Consider the following 19,490-nt stretch of genomic DNA (forward strand, 5'->3'; position numbering starts at 1 on the left):
GTGTAGGCTAAATGCAGGCAGATGGGACTATCCCAGTATGCCAACTTGGTCGACATGGATAAAGTGGGCTGAAGGGCCTGTTTCCATGCTGTACACCTAAATGACTCTATCATTGCTCCTGATGGAGAGCAGGGTCTAACAGAACTGCAAACGCAGAAGGCTCAATCATGGAAGAATCCCAATGATGAAAGAAAGTGATGGAAATTAAGAGGAACCATTTGTATTAAAGTAAAGACAAAAACGATATAAGCAAACATTTGTAGTTTAATTGTGACTCGTTCCATTCAAGAGTAAGTTGTACCAAGTGGTTAAAGAAATCTATATTCTCTTTTAAGAGTGTGTAAAAAGCAGTTCATGTACATAGGTAGGCATGCAGAGTTAGCTGATTATTATGGCGGAAGGAACTGCAGATGCTGGTTTAAACCCGAAGATGGACACAAAATGCTGGAGTAACTCAGCGGGACAGGCAGCATCTCTGGAGAAAAGGAATGGGTGACGTTTCTAGTCGAGACTCTTCTTCAGACTGGTGTCAGGGGAGGGGGAGATACATAGATAAGGAAGGGTAAGGTGTGAAACCAGGACAAAGGGAATGGAGATCAATGAAAATAGTTAGCTGAAGCAGGGTCTCTGAGATGCTGCCTGACTGCCTGACCCGCTGTAGTTACTCCAGCTTTCTGTGTCTCTGGCCGGTTATTCCACAGGACGCGAACATTGCTTCCCAGAGGGGTTTACGACTTTGGGAAGACAGTGACGATATCGTAGCCCTCGGGCGGAGTGGCCCGCTCCTTGGCATGCTGCTCGCAGTAGATGGCATCGCCCACGAAGAAATGTCCCTTCTGCTTCAGGTTGGTCCCACAGTCCGTGCAGACATAACACTCGGGGTGGCGGAACCCCTCACGTACTTTCACCATCAGTCCCCTGCAACAGGTCCAGACAGAGTCAAGAATCAAGAGTGTTATATTGCCTTGTGTCCCAGACAGAACGATGAAATCTTACTTGCACCAGCTAACACAGTAGAATATGTCCACATGCTAATCTGTGAACAATAGAATAAACAAGAATAAAGGTTCAGTGTATATGACACATATATATATATATAGATATGTGTGTGTGTGCACTGAATCTTTTTTTCTCATTTACACATACAAAAGTAAGCATGCAGGTACAGCAGGCAGTGAAGAAAGCGAATGACATGTTGGCCTTTAGAACAAGAGGAATCAAATATAGGAGCAAAGAGTCCTTCTGCAGTTGTACAGAGCCCTAGTGAGACCACACCTGGGGTATTGTGTGCAGTTTTGGTCCCTCAATTTGAGGAAGGACATTCTTGCTATTGAGGGAGTGCAGCGTAGGTTTACAAGGTTAATTCCCGGGATGGCGAGACTGTCATATGCTGAGAGAATGGAGCAGCTGGGTTTGTACACTCTGGAGTTTAGAAGGATCAGAGGGTGTCTCATTGAAACATGTAAGATTGTTAAGGGCTTGGACACGCTAGAGGCAGGAAACATGTTCCCGATGTTTTGGGGAGTCCAGAACCGGGGCCACAGTTTAAGAATAAGGAGTAAGCCATTTAGAACGGAGACGAGGAAACACTTTTTTTCTCACAGAGAGTGGTGAGTCTGTGGAATTCTCTGCCTCAGAGAGCGGTGGAGGCAGGTTCTCTGGATGCTTTAGAGAGAGAGCTAGATAGGGCTCTTAAAAATAGCGGAGTCAGGGGATATGGGGAGAAGGCAGGAACGGGGGTACTGATTGGGGATGAACAGCCATGATCACATTGAATGGCGGTGCTGGCTCGAAGGGCCGAATGGCCTACTCCTGCAGCTATTGTCTATTGTCTAAAAGCAATCAATAATAGTTTGCTTATATATATATAAAAACACTGGACTTTTTTGGTTATAAATATATCTACATATATTAAAAGCTGGCACATTCTTACCCAGGTGACTTGGCACAGAGGAGGGGGAGAGGAGGGGGGGGAGGGGGGGGGGGAGGGGGGGGGGGGGGGGGGGGGTACCACCACGAGGAAAACAGGCCAGTGAGGATGTACGGCAGCAGGCAACAGCAGCTTTACTTTGTGAGACAGTTTAGTTTAGCGATACAGCGCGGAAACAGGCCCTTCAGCCCACCTGCAATTGGCCGTTAACACTAGTTCCATCCTACACAATAGGGGCAATTTACAGGAGCCTTTAGACTATAGAGATACAGTGAGGAAACAGGCCATTCGGCCCACCGAGTCCCGCACTGACCAGTGATCCCTGCACACTAGCACTATCCTACACACCAAGGACAATTTTACAATTTTAACGAAGCCAATTAACCGACGTCCTTGGAATGTGGGAGAAAACTGGAGCACCAGGAAAAAACCCACGTGGTCACAGGGAGAACATGCAAACTCTGCGCAGACCGCACCCGTAGTCAGGATCGAACCCGGGCCTCTAGCGCTGTGAGGCAGCAACTCTACCGCTGCGCCACCGTGCCGCCCACCGCTGGGGACCTGTCAATCCTCAGGTCGTCCCCTCCACAGCCCGTCTTCCCCACCAGTCCCCGCACAGCGGATTCCACACTCACACGATCCCTGTGTCACATATCTCACAGACAGGCAGCTTCTGTCCACTCCCGATCGAGGATCCCACCCTGGTGGCAGGAGAATTCACCTTCCGGAATCCCGATGGTTTCTTCGTCTCTCCTGGGAATGTAAGACAAGGACTGTATTACAGGAAAAAACATGGAATTCTACCTTTAGCTTTTAAGATGCAGCAGGGAACCAGGAGAGGTGGAGCCCACAATGAACAGTGGACGTTCTCCCATTCTCATCAAGAAATCTGACTCTATGGATGAGACTTTATCTTGCACTAAAATTTATACCCTTAGTTAGGTAGAGCTCTTAAAAATAGCGGAGTCAGGGGATATGGCGAGAAGGCAGGAACGGGGTACTGATTGTGGAGGATCAGCCATGATCAGTGACTTGCGGTGCTGGCTCGAAGGGCCGAATGGCCTCCTCTTGCACCTATTGTCTATTGTCCATTATCCAAGTCAATGGATATTTTTACGGCGGAGATTGGCAGATTCTTGATTAGTGCAGGTGTCAGGGGTTATGGGGAGAAGGCAGGAGAATGGGGTTGAGAGGGAAAGATAGATCAGCCATTATTGAATGGTGGAGTGGACCTGATGGGCCGAATGGCCTAATTCTGCTCCTAGAACTTAGGAACTTAGGGGGAGCGTGAGATGATTGATGGACCGGACAAGGGTGAGGGGTGGATGGAGCCAGAGAGGGGAGCAGAAGGGATGGGTTTGGGAGGTGGAGGGATGATGCATGGAGGCAGAGCTGAGCAAAAACATGGGCAAGGAGGCAAAGGAAAAGGAAGGAAAAATAAAAAAATATCTCCTGTATCTGTACACTGTGGTCAGTTTGATTGTATTCATGTATAATCCTTTCGCTGGCTAGATTGCTCGCGACAAATAGCTTTACACTGTAGACACAGAATGCTGGAGTAACTCAGCGGGACCGGCAGCATCTCTGGGGAGAAGGAATGGGTGAGGTTTCGGGTCGAGACCCTTCTTCAGACTTTCCCGCACCTCAGTGCACGCGGCAATCATAAACGGAACTAAACTGGTGGTCCTACCATCAGCTTCACTCTCCAAGATCTCCTGCAGCACCCGGAACGAGGCTGATTGTCGAGGGGGCTCCTCAGTTTCCTGGTTATCCTGCAGCATTTTGTAAACTTCGGACTCCGTGTCCACTGCGGGTCTGGCCGGAGACTTCATCGGTTCCAAACTGGGGGGGAGAACACAAGCAAAGAAACGCAGAGCATCAACGCATGCCGTCAGCTCTAGGCCTGGCTGGGTGAAAATCCTTGCCTGGCCCCCACGCCAGAAATCATGCAACGGAAAGCACGTCAGTGAAGGGTGACAGCAAACCAACACAAGGGGGAATCACACACTGAGATCACATTGCCACCATCAAAGGGATCTACAGGAGTCACTGCCTCACAAAGGCAGCCAGCATCATCGGAGACACACACCACCCTGGCCACGCTCTCATTTCACTCCTGCCATCAGGAAGAAGGTACAGGAGCCTGAAACTGTAGCATCCAGGTTCAGGAGCTCCCTACAACCATCAGGCTCTTGAACGCTACAATGTCGAAATAGGCCCTGTTTAATATTTCATGTGTCATTCCTTACAGTCACTGTATGTCATGTTGTCATTTGCGGGCGGAGCACCAAGGTAAATTCCTTGTATGTGAATACTCGGCCAATAAACTTATTCATTCAACTACATAGACTTGGAGGCATTGGTTTATGACCTAGCACTATTATTATTTGTTTATATTATATAATATAATATAATATATAATATATAATATATAATATATAATATAATATATAATATAAATAATAATAGTGCTAATAATAGTGCTATAATATTATATATATTATATATATATTATATAAACTCTATAGACGGAGAGATAGATATGCTTGTATATATGTATGTATGTGTGTATATATATTATTATCTGAATGATGGCCGATTAGGAAAAGGGGAGATGCAACGAGACCTGGGTGTCATGGTACACCAGTCATTGAAAGTATGAATGCAGGTGCAGCAGGCAGTAAAGAAAGCAAATGGTATGTTAGCATTCATAGCAAAAGGATTTGAGTATAGGAGCAGGGAGGTTCTACTGCAGTTGTACAGGGTCTTGGTGAGACCACACATGGAGTATTGCGTACAGTTTTGGTCTCCCTCCTAATCTGAGGAAAGACATTCTTGCCATAGAGGGAGTACAGAGACGGTTGACCAGACTGATTCCTGGGATGGCAGGACTTTCATATGAAGAAAGACTGGATAGACTCGGCTTGTACACGCTGGAATTCAGAAGATTGAGGGGGGATCTTATAGAAACTTACAAAATTTTTAAGGGGTTGGACAGGCTAGATGCAGGAAGATTATTCCCGATGTTGGGGAAGTCCAGAACTAGGGGTCACAGTTTAAGGATAAGAGGGAAGTCTTTTAGGACCGAGATGAGAAAATCATTGTTTACACAGAGAGTGGTGAATCTGTGGAAGGTAGTTGAGGCCAGTTCATTGGCTATATTTAAGAAGGAGTTAGATGTGGCCCTTGTGGCTAAAGGGATCAGGGGGTATGGAGAGAAGGCAGGTACAGGATACTGAGTTGGATGATCAGCCGTGAACATATCGAATGGCGGTGCAGGCTCGAAGGGCTGAATGGCCTACTCCTGCACCTATTTTCTATGTTTCTATATATATATAAAAACAAACAATAATTGTGGTAGGTGGAAAAATGATGCCCCATCTATGTAGTTCACAGCTTATTGTGTATATGTTTAAATGACGTGTGTGTGTGTGGACAGTCTCCCTCTATATATGTATATACTGTATGTATATATGTAGATAGATAGATACACACATACTCGCACATACATATATATACATACACTTGTACACATATACTTATTTTGTTGGTTACTATGTACTATGCTTACACATCTGTGATGCTGCTCCAGGTAAGAATGTCATTGTTCCGTTTCAGGACATATGGCAATAAAACACGTGACTTTATCATGTGAAACGCAGGCAGTGTGTGGAGCGGGACAGTGAAGTGGCCACCTGCGCTGCCTCTGCCTTGGGTGTGTGAGATGGGACATTGTGCGGGGAGGTTTACTCAACGATTTATGAATCAGAACACAACCCACAGCTATTTTCCTTGTGCCGCACTTTGCTTTTGTCCACCAGGCTCTTAATTCAGTTCTGAGTCTTCCTACCCAGCTACCCAAGTATGCTCCAAGCTGGTTTAGGGACCGACTGGCAAATGGGTAGAGAATGGAGAGAAAACTACAGCATTATGCGGGCCAGTGGCGCCGCGGTAGAGTTGCTGCCTCACAGCGCCAGAGACCCGGGTTCGATCCTGACCACGGGTGCTGTCTGTACACAGTTTTACTTCTACCCGTGACGTGCGTGGGTTTGCTCCGGCTGCTTGGTTTCCTCCCACACTCCAAATTCGGTGATTTGTAAATTGGCCCTCATGTTTAGGAGAGTGCAAATGTATACGATACAATACGATAGAACTTTACTTATCCCAGGAGGGAAATTAATCTGTCAACAGTGATAAAACACAAGGTACATGGGGAACAAGGATATGGGAACCAGAGTGGTGAATCTCTGGAACTCTCTGCCACAGAGGGTAGTTGAGGCCAGTTCATTGGCTATATTTAAGCGGGAGTTAGATGTGGCCCTTGTGGCTAAGGGGATCAGGGGGTATGGAGAGAAGGCAGGTACGGGATACTGAGTTGGATGATCGGCCATGATCATATTGAATGGCGGTGCAGGCTCGAAGGGCCGAATGGCCTACTCCTGCACCTAATTTCTATGTTTCTATGTACATGAAACATGAAATTAAAGTGATCAGTGGAATGTCCAGGATTGGGGATGTGCAAAGGTTGGGGTGGGGGGGGGGGGGGGGGGGAGGATCAGTCTACCCCACAACAGAAGGGGGAGGAGTTGTACAGTTTGATAGCCACAGGGAAGAAGGATCTCCTGGGGCATTCTGTGCTGCAATCCTCAGAGGATGCGATGATGGTGTGTCAACACAATCTCGATGGGAAGAAGCGTCCGTTATCAGTGTCTCTAAAGTGTGAAGTCTAATGGCAGCGTTTTGGTTAATTGATGAGACACAGGTCCGCAACCACAAAACAAACGTAATCGCCAAAGAAATGGAGGTTGAGATTAGAATTGTAATGTAGAGAGTCGTAAACACCAAGATGTTCTGGGGGCCAAGTTGGGGGAGGAAGATTCAATGCTAAACTAAATCGAGTAACGTAGTTTGGATTAGGGGATATTAACTACAAGGAACGGTTGGACATGTGTATTATTTTCTCCGGAACGCTAGAAGTCGCCAACTTTCTCACTCCCAAATAAGGGACAAAAGGTCAAATTAAGGGACAAATTCCCGACGGCAATTGGCAGTCTGTATATACAGTATGTGTGTGTCTGTGTGCACCTTTGCCAATGTTTAAAGTTAATTTTCCAATGTTTAAGGGAACAATAGCGCATTTCCCCGCCACTCTCATTTGTTTACCTTTGTTTTGAAATAGGTTCCTTGGAAATGGGATGAGATTGTGCACAGGTGTGGCCTGGGACTGTGCTTAAGGGCACAGTGAGATCAGCAGCTACAGATAATGATGAGAGATTACATGGGGAGCAGTGCCTGGGGCTGGCCACTGCTACTGCAGCAGAGGTCTGGAACGGAGGAGGTTCACTTCAGTTTAGTTTATTGTCACTTGTACCGAGGTACTGCGAAAATCTTTTCCACTGGAAAAAGGTGGAAGAGTGACCTGTAGGGTCGCCAACTTCCTCACTCCCAAATAAGGGACAAAAGGTCAAAATACGGGACAAATTTCCGACGGCAATTTGTCGACCGACTCGGCCGTGGCTGGGTGAATGATGAGTTGGCCCGGGTGCTGGACTGCACACAAAGCCCAGCCAGCCGTCCAGCTGAGGAGTTTTGGTCCAGTACCCAGGACAGAGAGGTCAAACATGATAGCTGGTTAGGTTCATCTCCTTTGCCTGCACCTGATCCATATCCCTCCACTCACTGAATATCCATATGCCCATCTAAAAGCCTTTTGGATGCCACTTTTTACAAGGATGTTGCAAGGACTAGAGGCCCTGAGCTACAGGGAGAGGTTGGGGGCAGGCTGGGTCTCTATTCCATGGAGCGCAGGAGGACAAGTGGTGATCTTATAGAGGTGTACAAAATCATGAGAGGAATAGATCGGGTAAATGCACAGAATCTCTTGCCCAGAGTAGGGGAATCGAGGATCAGAGGGCATAGGTTCAAGGTGAAGGGGGAAATAATTAATCGGAATCTGAGGGGTAACATTTTCACACAAAGGGTGGTGGGTGTATGGAACAAGCTGCCAGAGGAGGTAGTTGAGGCTGGGACTATCCCAATGTTTAAAAAACAGTTAGACAGGTACAAGGATAGGACAAATTTGGAGGGATATGGACCAGTCGCAGGCAGGTGCGATTAGTGTAGCTGGGACATGTTGGCTGGTGTGGGTCGGTTGGGCTGATGGGCCTGTTTCCACACTGTATATGTGATTCTGTTCCATTCTGTTTGTAGTTTGTTTGGTTGTTTGTTTGTTTGTCTTTTTGCACAAAGTCCGCGAACATTGCCACTTTTCATTTCACTGCACATCTCCTATGTGTATGTGACGAATAAACTTGACTTGACTTGACTTGTATCACTCTATGACTCTCCATTCATTCATCCATTCAACAACAGAAGACACATACATCTGCAGGGGGTACAGCTCGATTTCTCTGAGAGAAAGTCGTCAACCTGAAACATTAACTCAGCCTCCTCATCTTCAGGGGCTGCCTGACCCGCTGAGTATTCCCAGCATTTTCTGCTTTATTTCAGATTTACAACATCTGCATTATGCCTTCAGTGGTGCTGACGTGCTAATTGAGATACTGATACTGTAACTCAGTTAGACGTAAATGAGTCTCTAATGAAGAGGGGGTCAAAGCCAAAATGTGTTCAGTTCAGTTAGGAACTAAATGAGTTATACTATACGGCACAGTTTTACTGTAACTCCGTTAGAAGTAGCTGAGTTTAATGGAGAAGATGTCACACCTACAATGTGCTAGACTCAGTTAGAAATAACTGTTACACTGTACAGTACAGTGTTATTCCGTAACTCGGTTAGAATACTAAGTCTGATGCACAGAGTCTCTTGCCCAGAGTAGGGGAATCGAGGAAAAGACAACATAGGTTTAAGGTGAAGTGGAAATGATTTAATAGGAACCTGAGGGGTAACTTTTGCCACACTAAGGGTGGTGGGTGTATGGAACAAGCTGCCAGAGGAGGTAGTTGTGCTGGGACAATCCCAAAATTCAACAAACAGTTAGACAGGTACGTGGATAGGACAGGTTTGGAGGGATATGGACCAAATGTGGGTAGGTGGGACTAGTGTAGCTGGGAAATATTGGCTGGTATGGGCAAGTTGGGCCGAAGGGCCTGTTTCCACATTGTATCTCGATGACTCTATGCTGCAGAGTATGTAAAAGCCACAATGTGTTCAACTCAGTTAGTGGAGTAATACTGTACTACATACACAGAGTAATACTGTAACTTAGAAGATTGAGTCTAATGCTGTGGAGGTCAAAGCCACAATGCATGCAGGAACCCAGGGCAGAAGGGACATGCAATTGTGCAGCAAAACACCAAAGCAACCTCCCCCCACCCTCCCTTCCACAATCCCAATAAACAGGCTTTGTAACTTTGTTGCCGCCCTGTAGGTGGCGACTCTTTGCATACCTTGTGTACGGCATGCAAAACATAGGATCTCACTGTGACATGCCACGGGTGATAGTAAAGTATCAATCGATCGACGGATCGATCGATGAGACGGCGCTGAAGGAAAGGGCATGTTACCTGGCGGCAGTGGGGCTTATGGTCGAGATCTGTCCCTGCAAGCTGTCCATGATGTTTTGCTGGGAGTAAAGCTGGAGAGGAGAGTTAAACTGAGTGTGGACCACCCGCAGCCCAGGCACGTCCACCTCCACGGGGCCAGCAGGGCAGTACTGGGCGGCCAGCTTCAGCTCCTGGGGCCCGACCCGCCGCTGGCTTGGGATGGAAGAGGTACTGTGCCTCCGGTACAGAGCAGATGGAGAGCAGGAGAGAAGGGGAGCATAGACAGAGGCCAGGGGAGCCCGATAGATCCCAGACGGGCACAGCGGGCTAGAGCGCAGGAATATCGAGAGGAGAGGAGAGGAATGATTTGAGAGGAGCAAGCGATGGCATGATGATGGGGAAAGAGAGACACTGTCAGAGACTTGAGGATGCATTAAAATGTTGACAAAATTCACAATACACAGAAAACAGTCGGTACCAGTATTGTCACCAGGCTTACTGTTAGAGGTAGAAAATATCTCGTTTGTTCAGCCTAATTGTTGCCTAGTTTGTAACTTTGGGATATATGTACAGTGCCCTCCATAATGTTTGGGCCAAAGACCCATCATTTATATATTTGCCTCTGTACTCCACAATATGAGATTTGTAATAGAAAAAATCACATGTGGTTAAAGTGCACATTTTTATACATTTAGCTTTCACCATGTAGAAATTACAGCAGTGTTTATACATCGTCCCCCCATTTCAGGGCACCATAATATTCAGGACACAGCAATGTCACGTAAATGAAAGCAGTCATGTTTAGTATTTTGTTGCATATCCTTTGCATGCAATGACTGCTTGGTCTGCGATTCATGGACATCACCAGTTGCTGGGTGTCTTCTCTGGTGATGCTCAGCCAGGCCTGTATTACAGCTATCTTTAGTTTTCTCTTCAGCATATAAAAGGCATGCATAATTTGGCTCAGATCGAGTGATTGACTTGGTCACTCAAGAATTGACCATTTTTTGGCTTTGAAAAATTCCTTTGTTGCTTTAGCACTGTGTTTGGAATCATTGTCTTGCTGTAGAATGAACCGCCGGCCAATGAGTTTTGAGGCATTTGGTTGAATTTGAGCAGATATAGGATGTGTTTATACACTTCAGATTTCATTATGCTACTACCATCAGCAGTTGTATCATCAGTGAAGATAAGCGAGCCAGTACCTTCAGCAGCCATACATGCCCAGGCCATAACACCCCCACCACCGTGTTTCACAGATGAGGTGGTATGCTTTGGATCTTGGGCAGTTCCTTCTCTCCTCTATACTTTGCTCTTGCCATCATGTTTTATTCTTGTTTCTCAGTCTCATAATGGCTTCTTTGACTTTCATTGGCACAACTTTGATCCTCATGTTGATAAACAGCAATACAAGTTTCCAAAGTTGATGGAAAGACTGGAGGAAAGACTAGGTGCTGAGAGCTCTCTTATACCTGCATTAAGGAGGCAATTAAACACACCTGAGCAATTACAAACGCCTGTGAAGCCTTGTGTCCCAAACATTATGGTGCCCAGAAAAAAAAGGGGGGGGGGGGGACTATGTATAAAGACAGCTGTAATTTCTACATGGTGAAACCAAAATGTATAAAAATGGTCTTTAATAAAATCTGACAATGTGCACTTTAACCGCATGTGATTTTGTCTTTTACAAATCGTGGAGTACAGAAGCAAATAAATAAATGATGGGTCTTTGTCCCAAACATTATGGAGGGCACTGTATATATAATGGCAGAGGCCATGAATCTGTTTACACTGTTCCCAACACAAATCCTTAAGTTTCTCCCAGTATTAATATTCTCCCAGGGCGGCACAGTGGCCCAGCGGCAGAGTTACCGCCTGACAGCGCCAGAGACCCGGGTTCGATCGAGACTACGGGTGCTGTCCGTACGGAGTTTGCACGTTCTCCCTGTGACCAGGTGGGTTTTCTCTGGGTGCTCCAGTTGCCTCCCACACGTCAAAGGCGTGCAGGTTTGTAGGTAAATTGGCTTGGTATAATTGTAAATTCTCCCTCATACATAGGGTAGTGTTGAGTGTGCGGGGATCGCTGGTCGGCACGGTCTTGGTGGGCTGAAGGACCTGTTTCTGTGCTGTATCTCTAAACTAAACTAAACTAATTAACGCTATACCCTGGAGTTACACATCAAGGATCACGCCCACCCTGGTGTTACACTGTGCTAAACAATAGCTCAATGGATTTCCGCTCCAGTATCACGGTGACAGAGCATTTATTAAGTTTCGGCACTGACTTCCCCGCCTCTCACTTGATCCATCCAAAGAGCCTGAGCTCAGGCCCAAGCCGGCTGCCTGCCCCTTTACCAGGGTTACGTCCGTGCCTGGATGGTGTTAGAGAGACTACACGCTGTCCATGGGCACACTGGGGGATTTACGGGAACGCTGGGCACCGGGGGGTTGAATGTATCCTGGACAAGGAGTGTAACATAGTTGTATAGTAGTTTATTTAGTATAGGTACGGGATACTGAGTTGGATGATCAGCCATGATCATATTGAATGGCGGTGCAGGCTCGAAGGGCCGAATGGCCTACTCCTGCACCTAATTTCTATGTTTCTATACGTGTGTTTGTTTTTGTATTATGGTGGTGGGTTCTGGTTTACAATATTGTATTGTAAATATTGTTTTTGAATAATTTAATACATTTTTTGACTTAAAAAAAAGAGCCTGAGCTTAACACAAGTGCCCAGCAGGGGGAGACAGAGTCGTTAATGGTCGTCGGCGAGTGAAGGGGCCGTTGGAATCTTCCTGTGGAGCCGTCTGTGGAGAGGGCCCGGCGGCAGGTGGCCAAGGACAGGCCTGCGGTGAGTGCCGGAGGTCAGACTGGCCCACGGTGAGCGCCATGGAGAGCCACCCCACGCCCGGATGGAACAATGCTGTCATCAATACAACATCCCAGTGTTCTAGTTTTTTGACTTTAGTTTTAGAGATGCAGCGTGGAAACAGGCCCCTCGGCCCATCGAGTCCGTGCTGGCCAACGATCACCCCGTACACTAGCACTATCTTACAGACTAGGGACAATTTACAATTTTACAGAAGCCAATTAACCTAGAAACCCACATGCCTTTGGAGCGTGGGATGAAACCGGAGCACCCGGAGAAAATCTATGTTGGCCCGAGCAGAACGTACAAACTCCAGACAGAGAGCACCCGTAGTCAGGATCAAACCCGGGCCTCTGGCGCTGCGAGGCAGCAACTCGACCGCTGCACCACCGTGCCGCCCCTACAATTGGTTTTGGTTCTGGTCAGTCCAATCCGTAATCCACCATAACTGTAATCCTGGTGACCACACGGCATTTAAGGAGTTTAGCTGTAAGACAAGGCAGCCCAAAGCATGCAGAGGTGAGGTAAGGAAAGACCTGGATGGCCTCAGATGATGATTTTATCATGCCTGGTTTCTAACCATGCACTGTTAGCTCATTTGAAATCCATTAAGCGTGGATTAGGATGGACAAGATTTACGAGGTTTCTATGGACTCAAGCATCTTAGACAATATGGATCTAAAAGTGTGCATTCAAAACATGGATCTAAACTGGTGCGTTGAAAATACACAAGTTGTGCACTGCGAAATGCAAATCTATAAAGTTGTGCATTAAAATTACAAATCTAAAACGGTGCATTGGAAACACGGAACTAAAGTTGTGATTGAGATAAAGATCAGAACCTGCGCTGTGTAGATAAGAGATAGTTCACAAGACACATTCAGGCAAGCCAAGATGTAGTGCCTCGCATTCTACCAGTGAGCAGGGCAGAGGTCCACCGCGGCCAACCACAACCTTGCCCTGAGTGGTGCGCTCCGCTAAGCACGCGGGTTGTGAAGAAGGCCCGTTTGAACGGAGGTGAGGTCAGGCACCTGCTTGGTGACCGTCTGGCGGGTGTGTTTACCAGGCTGAAGGTGCGCTGGAACTGAGCCGGTCGCTGGGGGAGGAAGCACAAAGACAGACAAGGTGGGTGGGGTGAGGGAGAGTTGCTGCCAGCTCAACCCGATCACCGACGCCGGCACCTCAACTAATATGAGGCACGTCCAACGCCGGGGGGCAAGTTGGCAATCTGCGGGTGTACCCGGCTCAAGGCGGTACCTGCGGAGAGAAATCTCAAGAGATCATTTCTTTCAGTGAACGAGTGAATGGGACACGGGTTGAAGTTCTCTGTGTTACAAAACCCGGACCAGCAGGTCCACCAGACATGAGTCCACCTTCACCGCAACCATTTCCTTGTAATTCCTGCTTCATCAGGGGCTAACCTTGCATAGTCATCTCATACACATTGCAGGCTAGCTCCTGGGTCTTTTTAAGACCAGTGAAAGGTCTTTCCCAGACGCAGGAACCCCAGGCACTAGATGAGCAGTTGAGTGAGGAACCAGGGTGGAGAGAGCATCGAGCACACAGTTGAGGGTCACTGAGGTTGGTGAACGGCAGCGCACTTGGTACTTACATCTTGCCCGCCTCGCGGTTGCTGGGAGACATCCTGGAGTCCACGGCACTGTTGATTTTGTCCACGTTGGCCGCGGAGTAGAGGCCAGAGGGGCTGTTGTACTGCGAGGTTATGACCTTGGGAGACACGTTGGACGTGGTCGTGGTGCCGAATGGCTTAGCGCTCCGGTTGTGGGCAATTCCTATTTGTGTGATCTCCTGCATGCAAAGGGGCAAAAGGGCAAAGATGTGCAGGCGTGAGGGGGACAGCCAAGCTTCATGCACGGCAACACCTACAACCACAGGGGTGTGCAGCCACTGGAGCTGTTACCATGTGCAGGAAGCAACTGCAGGTGCTGGTGTACACCGAACATAGACGCCAAGTGCTGAAGCAGTGAAGAAAGCTAATGCAATGTTGGCCTTCATCACAAGAGGATTTCAGTATAGGAGTAAAGAGGTTCTTCTGCAGTTGTATAGGGCTCTGGTGAGACCACACCTGGAGTATTGTGTACAGATTTGGTCTCCTAATTTGAGGAAGGCAGTGCAGCGTAGGTTCACGAGATTGATCCCTGGGATGGCGGGACTGTCATGTGAGGAAAGATTGAAAAGACTAGGCTTTTATTCACTGGAGTTTAGAAGGATGAGGGGGAATCTTATTGAAACATATAAAAATATAAAAGGACTGGACAAGCTAGATGCAGGAAAAATTTTCCCAATGTTGGGCGAGTCCAGAACCAGGGACCACAGTCTTAGAATAAAGGAGAGGTCATTTAAGACTGAGGTGGGAAAAAACTTTTTCACCAAGAGAGTTGTGAATTTATGGAATTCACTGCGTGGAGTCAAGTTATATGGGGAGAAGGCAGGCACGGGTTATTGATAGGGGACGATCAGCCATGATCATAATGAATGGCGGTGCTGGCTTGAAGGGCCAAATGGCCTCCTCCTGCACCTATTTTCTATGTTTCTATGTAACTCAGCGGGACAGGCAGCGTCTCTGGAGAGAAGGAATAGGTGGCGTTTCAGGTGGAGACCATTCTTCAGACTGAGAGTCAGGGGAGATGGAGACTAGAGATATGGAGAGGTAAGGTGTGAAAACTCTATTTCGAGATATGTTTTCACAACTTACCCTTCCATATCTCGAGGCACCCTCTCCCCTGACTCTCAGTCTGAAGAAAGGTCTTGACCGGAAACGTCACCTTTTCTCCAGAGATGCTGCCTCAACCGCTGAGTTACTTCAGCATTTTAGTGTCTATCTTCAGGGGTTTTAGCATGTTCCACCATCAATGGACAATAGACAATAGGTGCACGAGTAGGCCATTCGGCCCTTCGAACCAGCACCAGTGATCATGGCTGATCATCCACAATCAGTACCCCGTTCCTGCCTTCTCTCCATACCCCTTGACACGGCTATCTTTAAGAGTTCCATCTAACTCTCTCTTGAAAACATCCAGAGAATCGTCCTCTACTGCCTTCTGAGGTAGAGAATTCCACAGATTCACAGCTCTCTGGGTGAAAATGTTTTCCCTCATCTCCGTTTTAAATGGCCTACTGCTTATTCTTAAACTGTGGCTCCTGGTCCTGGACCCCCCCACATCGGGAACATGTTTCCTGCCTCTAGCGTGTCCAATCCCTTAATAATCTTATATGTTTCAATAAGATCCCCTCTCATTCTTCTAAATTCCACTGTATACAAGCCCAGTCGCTCCATTCTTTCAACGTATGACAGTCCTGCCATCCGCTGCACCCCCTCAATAGCAAGAATGTCCTTTCTCAAATTTGGAGACCAAAACTGCACACAATACTCCTGGTGTGGCCTCAACAGGGCCCTGTACAACTGCAGAATGACCTCTTTGCTCCTATATTCAACTCCTCTTGTTATGAAGGCCAGCATGCCATTTGCTTTCTTCACTGCCTGCTGTACCTGCATGTTTACTTTCAGTGACTGATGTACAAGGACACCCAGATCTCGTTGCACTTCCCCTTTTCCTAATTTGACACCATTCAGATAATAATCTCCCTTCCTGTTTTTGCCACCAAAGTGGATAACCTCACATTTATTTACATTAAATATCTACATACATCCTCATAGCATCCTCTTCACAGTTCACACTGCCACCCAGCTTTGTGTCATCTGCAAATTTGCTAATGTTACTTTTAATTCCTTCATCTAAATCATTAATGTATATTGTAAATAGCTGCGGTCCCAGCATCAAGCCTTGTGGTACCCCACTAGTCACTGCCTACCATTCTGAAAGGGACCCATTAATCCCTACTCTTTGTTTCCTGTCTGCCAACCAATTTTCTATCCATGTCAGCACTATACCCCCAATACCATGTGCTCTAATTTTGCCCACTAATCACTGTGGGACCTTATCAAAGGCTTTCGGAAAGTCCAGGTACACTACATCCACTGGCTCCTCCCTCATGCCTCCATAGCTCAACTGTAATACTGACACTTCCGATTTTCCCTTCTCCCTCTCAAATTGTAGATTAAAACGTATCATATTATGGTCACTACCTCCTAATGGCTCCTTTACCTCGAGTTCCCTCATCGAATCCGGTTCATAACACAACACTAAATCCAGAATTGCCTTCTCCCTGGCAGGCTCCAGTACAAGCTGCTCTAAGAATCCATCACGGAGGCACTCCACAAACTCCCTTTCTTGGGGTCCAGTACCAACCTCATTTTCCCAGTCTACTGCATGTTGAAATCTCCCATAACCACCATAGCATTACCTTTGTTACATGCCAATTTTAACTTGATTCAACAGGCTACTGTTTGGGGACCTGTAGATAACTCCCATTAGGGTATTTTTACCCTAACATTTCCTCAGTTCTATCCACAATGACTCAACATCTTCTGATTCTATGTCACCCCTCCCAAGTCCTGGCAACTGCAGATGCTGGTTTATACCGAAGATAGGCACAACATGCTGGAGTAACACAGCGGGTCTGGCAGCAAGTCTGGAAAAAAAGGTGTGAAACATTTCAGACATTCCGGGTCTGAAGAAGCTCCCGACCCGAAACGTTGTTTATTCCTTGTTCTCCAGAGATGCTGCCTGATGACTATCTCAGGTTAGAGGGTCGGTTGTGTGAACAGGAGGCCTTTGTTGATTGTAAATGAATGAGTTCCAGCAGTGACTACACATCCCACATACTCCATCTTTCATTGCAGCTACGTGTAAAAGCAGGTTTGTGATCAGTTAACTAACCCCTCTCTACACACCGCAGAGCAGAACACTGTGAAAGCTAGACTTCGTCGACATACTGCTTGTGGAAATCCCCCCCCCACCCCGTGCAACGAGGGCCCGAAACACAATAAATACCCCAAGGAAAAGGTGCAAAGAAAACACAAAGGCAAAGAAGGCAAGATCTCAAAAACACTGGCAGCCTGTTAGTAGAGTCTCAAAGGAGGTGGGTTATGGAGGTTCCAGAGCATTGGGCGTAAGAGGCAAAAGACAAACGCACCACAACGAGATGCCTGAGGATGAGGAGGAATCGAACCGGGAATGGAATGGGAGTGAGAGAAGTTCCAACAAGAGAGACTGCCATCTGGGGTGGAATCACTGGGCCTGCACTCGCTGGAGTTTAGAAGGATGAGAGGAGACCTCATTGAAACTTACCAAATAGTGAAAGGCCTGGATAGAGTTACAGTATAGTTTATTGTCATGTGTTCCGAGGTACAGTGAAAAGCTTTTGTTGCGTGCTATCCAGTCAGCGGAAAGACTATATGTGATTACAATCGAGCCATTTACAGTGTAGATACATGATAAAGGAATAATGTTTAGTGCAAGGTAAAGCCAGCAAAGACCGATCAAGGATAGTCCGAGGGTCACCAATGAGGTAGATAGTAGCTCAGGACTGCTCTCTGGTTGTGGTAGGATGATTCAGTTGCCTGATAACAGTTGGGAAGAAACTGTCCCTGAATCTGGAGGTGTGCGTTTTCACACTTCTGTACCTTTTGCCTGATGGGAGAGGGGAGAAGAGGGAGTTGCCAGGGTGCGACACCTTGATTGTGCTGCTGGCCTTGCCGAGGCAGCGTGAGGTTATAGATGGAGTCAATGGAAGGCGGGTTCGTTTGTGTGATGGTCTGGGCTGCGTCCACAATTCGCTGCAATTCGAATTGGAATGGATGTGGAGAGGATGTTTCCACTAGTGGTGGAGTCCAGAACCAGAGGTCACAGCCTCAGAATTAAAGGACGTTCCTTTAGAAATAAATGAGGAGGATTTTCTTTAGTCAGAGGGCAGTGAATCTGTGAAATTCATTGCCACAGAAGGCTGTGGAGACCAAGTCAATTAATATTTTAAGGCAGAGATAGACAGATTCTTGATTAGTACGGGTGTCAGGGGTTATGGGAAGAAGGTAAGAGAATGGGGTTAAGAGGGAAAGATAGATCAGCCATGATTGAATGGCGGACTAGACCCGATGGGCCGAATGGCTTAATTCTGCTCCTATCACTTATGGCCTTGTGAGTCGGGTGTGAGGGCCGCGGGCTCACTAGGTGGGATTGACAGAGGGCGGTGGGATGGGAGGTGAGGCAGGAGGCAACAGCTTCATCATGAACAAAGCCCAACATATCCAGCGGTGTAAATCAGACCCAGAGAACAGCAGTACAATGTGAGCAGAGCAGCAGAGAGGAGGCGTGTTGGAGATGAAGGTGGGTGACATCAGTGGGTGCGGTAGAGTTGCAGCCTCACAGCGCCAGAGACCCGGGTTCGATCCCGGCTACGGGCGCTGTCTGTACGGAGTTTGTACGTTCTCCCCGTGACCTGCGTGGGTTTTCTCCAAGATCTTCGGTTTCCTCCCGCACGCCGAAGACGTACAGGTTTGTAGCTTAACTGGCTTGTTATAATTGTAAAAATACACGTCACTAGTGTGTGTGGACAGTGTTAGTGTGCGGAGATCGATGGTCGGTACGGACTCGGTGGGCCGAAGGGCCAGTTTCTGTGCTGCAAATCTCTAAACTAAACTAAATTAAACTAAAACACAAACACACACACACACACACACACACACACACACACACACACACACTCCACACACACGCACACACAGACACACACACACACACACACACACACACACACACACACACACACACACACACACACACACACACACACACACACACTCCACACAACACACACACTCCACCACACACACACACACACACTCACACACACATACACACTCCACACAACACACACACTTACACACGCACACACAACACACACAAACACACACACACCACACACACACACACACACACACACACAACCCACACACATACACCCACACACACATATACTCCACACACACACACACGCACAACACACACACACAGCCACACACAATCCACACACAACCCACACGCACACACACGCACACACACGCACACACACCCCACACACACACACACACAGTGTGGGAAGAAACAGAAGATCTTGGTGAAAACCAACACAGGTCACGAAAAGAATACACAAATTCCATGCAGACAGCACCCGTAGTCAGGATTGGAACGAGGTGCCAGAGGAGGTAGTTGAGGCTGGGACTATCCCAATGTTTAAAAAACAGTTAGACAGGTACATAGA

At 47.3% G+C, this 19,490-nt stretch overlaps 1 protein-coding gene across 1 annotated transcript in view; it reads right to left on the bottom strand.

The window, feature by feature from the left end:
- Positions 1-246: 246 nt before the first annotated feature.
- pdlim1 (PDZ and LIM domain 1 (elfin)) overlaps positions 247-19,490 on the bottom strand; it is a 65,098-nt gene continuing 45,854 nt past the window's right edge. The window contains exons 4-8 of the mRNA XM_055661931.1: positions 13,921-14,117; positions 3,621-3,772; positions 2,566-2,683; positions 686-918; positions 247-457 (exon numbers count right to left, since the gene is read on the bottom strand). Of these exons, the coding sequence (XP_055517906.1) occupies positions 729-918; positions 2,566-2,683; positions 3,621-3,772; positions 13,921-14,117 (657 nt within the window). The 3' untranslated portion in view covers positions 247-457; positions 686-728. The remainder of the gene's footprint in view (positions 458-685; positions 919-2,565; positions 2,684-3,620; positions 3,773-13,920; positions 14,118-19,490) is intronic.

Source organism: Leucoraja erinacea, chromosome 34 (genome assembly GCF_028641065.1).
Source record: "Leucoraja erinacea ecotype New England chromosome 34, Leri_hhj_1, whole genome shotgun sequence".
Taxonomy (NCBI): domain Eukaryota; kingdom Metazoa; phylum Chordata; class Chondrichthyes; order Rajiformes; family Rajidae; genus Leucoraja; species Leucoraja erinaceus.